Raw genomic sequence first — 2204 nt, forward strand, 5'->3', positions numbered from 1 at the left:
TCTTCTCCTCTGAGGACAACATGAGGGCTAAGGTCTTCTCCTCTGAGGACAACATGAGGGTTAATGTCTTCTCCTCTGAGGACAACATGAGGGTTAAGGTCTTCTCCTCTGAGGACAACATGAGGGCTAAGGTCTTCTCCTCTGAGGACAACATGAGGGCTAAGGTCTTCTCCTCTGAGGACAACATGAGGGCTAAGGTCTTCTCCTCTGAGGACAACATGAGGGTTAAGGTCTTCTCTGTTTTGCAGGTTTCAGCGGAGCAGTCCAGATCTACGAGACGTCCGTCTGGAGGACGCAGCGGGGGGACGACCATCTGGAGGACGTCCAGCCGCTGTTTGAGCACCGCGGCCACGCCGTCTCCTCGCCGTCGGACGACGTCTTCGTCACCGCCCACGCGTGGCACCCCGAGCGGCCGCGGACGCTGCTGTCCGCGGCCTCGGACGGCTCCGTCCACCTGTGGGACTGGGTCGACCAATCAGCTGCCGGCTGCTGACGAGTCAGAGCTCTAGTTCAGTGACCTTCAGGAACATCAGGAAACATCAGAACCAAGAATAACGGGTTAAATAACATGAAGTCTGGTCTGACGTTGGGTTTAATGTCTTCCTGTGTGGGTCCTGTGCCGCCTCCATGTCTAATGATGGGGGGAAGAGCTGCAAAATCACACGTTTTATATTAGATTTACACGAGATTAGATCAGAGAACATCTGTCCTCAGTAAAACCGTGTGTTGTCTAATTAATGGTTACTTTCATTGTATTTTTGGGGTGTTTTATTTAATCTTATAGCATTTGATTTTTTTTGTTTTGTTTATGGTTTCCAAACAGTATTCAGACTAGAACTTTGACATCTACCCATCTGAGATCCACTCAACATCCTCTGATCTTCACTATTAGTCAAAATAATTCATAATTTCTGCCTTTTTAACTAAAACCTTATGCATAATTTGATATAAATAAGGTTCGTTGACCATGAATTCCAAGAATAAGTTATTAAACCTGTTATTAAACCAGCTCAGGTTTTTAAAAAAAGGCACCAAAAGCTGGAAAAAGTGAGAAATAAATTAAGAAAACGCGTCAAAAACATTCGAAAAGTGATAAATAAATCAGAAAAAGGAGCAAAAACAGAGAAAAAAGTCACAAATCAGAAAAAGTTACAAATAAATAAGAAAAAGTGACAAAAACATTGGAAAAACAAATAAATATTCATTTTTCATTTTGACCTGGAAGGACGAGATCATGGTTAACGGGATGACAACATGGTTAAACAGCTGTTGGATTAAAAAGCTCTAATTTAATACAAATCAAAACAAATGTTTGGTTTTATAGCACGTGTGTATTGAAAATTGAATCCACTAAATATATTTTCATTGCAGTGAGCTGCAGGAAACAGAATGTTTACCTAAATCCCAAACTTCTTTCTCATGCTTCCTGTACATCGGAGTACTGACGACTGAGTTTCTTCAAAGATTTTTCCGAAATTCTCCAAGGAGTACAAAATAAAAACCATTCCCTTGTATTGTGTTGGGACTGAGTGACTGTGTTGACCAACTCTCAATAATGTACCTGAACGCACCGTGTGTGTGTGTGTGTGTGTGTGTAGGCAACAAAAAATCTAATTACATTTCATGTAGACTTCAAACCCCGAGCTGCAGTCTTTGTGCCTGACGAAAGCCTCCGAACATTAGTTCAATTAATTAATTAATTTAACTATTTAGCACAGAGCCTGTTTCCTAAAAAACACAGCAGGTGTTTGATTAATAACCTCCCCCCTCATTATTCCTAACGAGGCCCCCAAAATACATCAATGTGCTGAAGTTTAGAAGCTGAAACCTAGAAGAATCCATGTGATTTATGTCAAATACAACCATTTTAAATCCGTCTGACCCGTTTCTAAGTGTTTTATAGCCGAAACATTAGATTTCTTTCGACCAAATGGCCCAAAAACAACACGGATGACTCCATACAACGTTCTCCAGGTAAAATCAATCGTTACTTTCATTGAATTTAGAGTCGGAGCGATGGAAATCAGCCGATGACGACGCGATGAAGTCATTTCAATGGCAAAAATGACTAGTTACAGGGAGCAGTTGGAGGTAATTTAAGGGAACAGAGATAGAAGATTTTATGAATTAGTTACCAGATTTAGATGATTTATTAAAAGCTGTACCTTCTACCTGCTTCCGGGGGTTTCCCTTCCCACGTCACA

At 41.4% G+C, this 2204-nt stretch overlaps 1 protein-coding gene across 1 annotated transcript in view; it reads right to left on the reverse strand.

Annotated features, from left to right (window-relative positions):
- The window catches only part of LOC117945895 (WD repeat-containing protein 73-like), a 4627-nt gene extending 4407 nt beyond the window's left edge, over positions 1 to 220 (reverse strand). Inside the window, exon 1 of the mRNA XM_034873628.1 lies at positions 21 to 220. Within this exon, the coding sequence (XP_034729519.1) occupies positions 21 to 220 (200 nt within the window). The remainder of the gene's footprint in view (positions 1 to 20) is intronic.
- Between the last annotated feature and the right edge of the window lie 1984 nt (positions 221 to 2204).

This window comes from Etheostoma cragini, chromosome 6, assembly GCF_013103735.1.
Source record: "Etheostoma cragini isolate CJK2018 chromosome 6, CSU_Ecrag_1.0, whole genome shotgun sequence".
NCBI classification, from domain to species: domain Eukaryota; kingdom Metazoa; phylum Chordata; class Actinopteri; order Perciformes; family Percidae; genus Etheostoma; species Etheostoma cragini.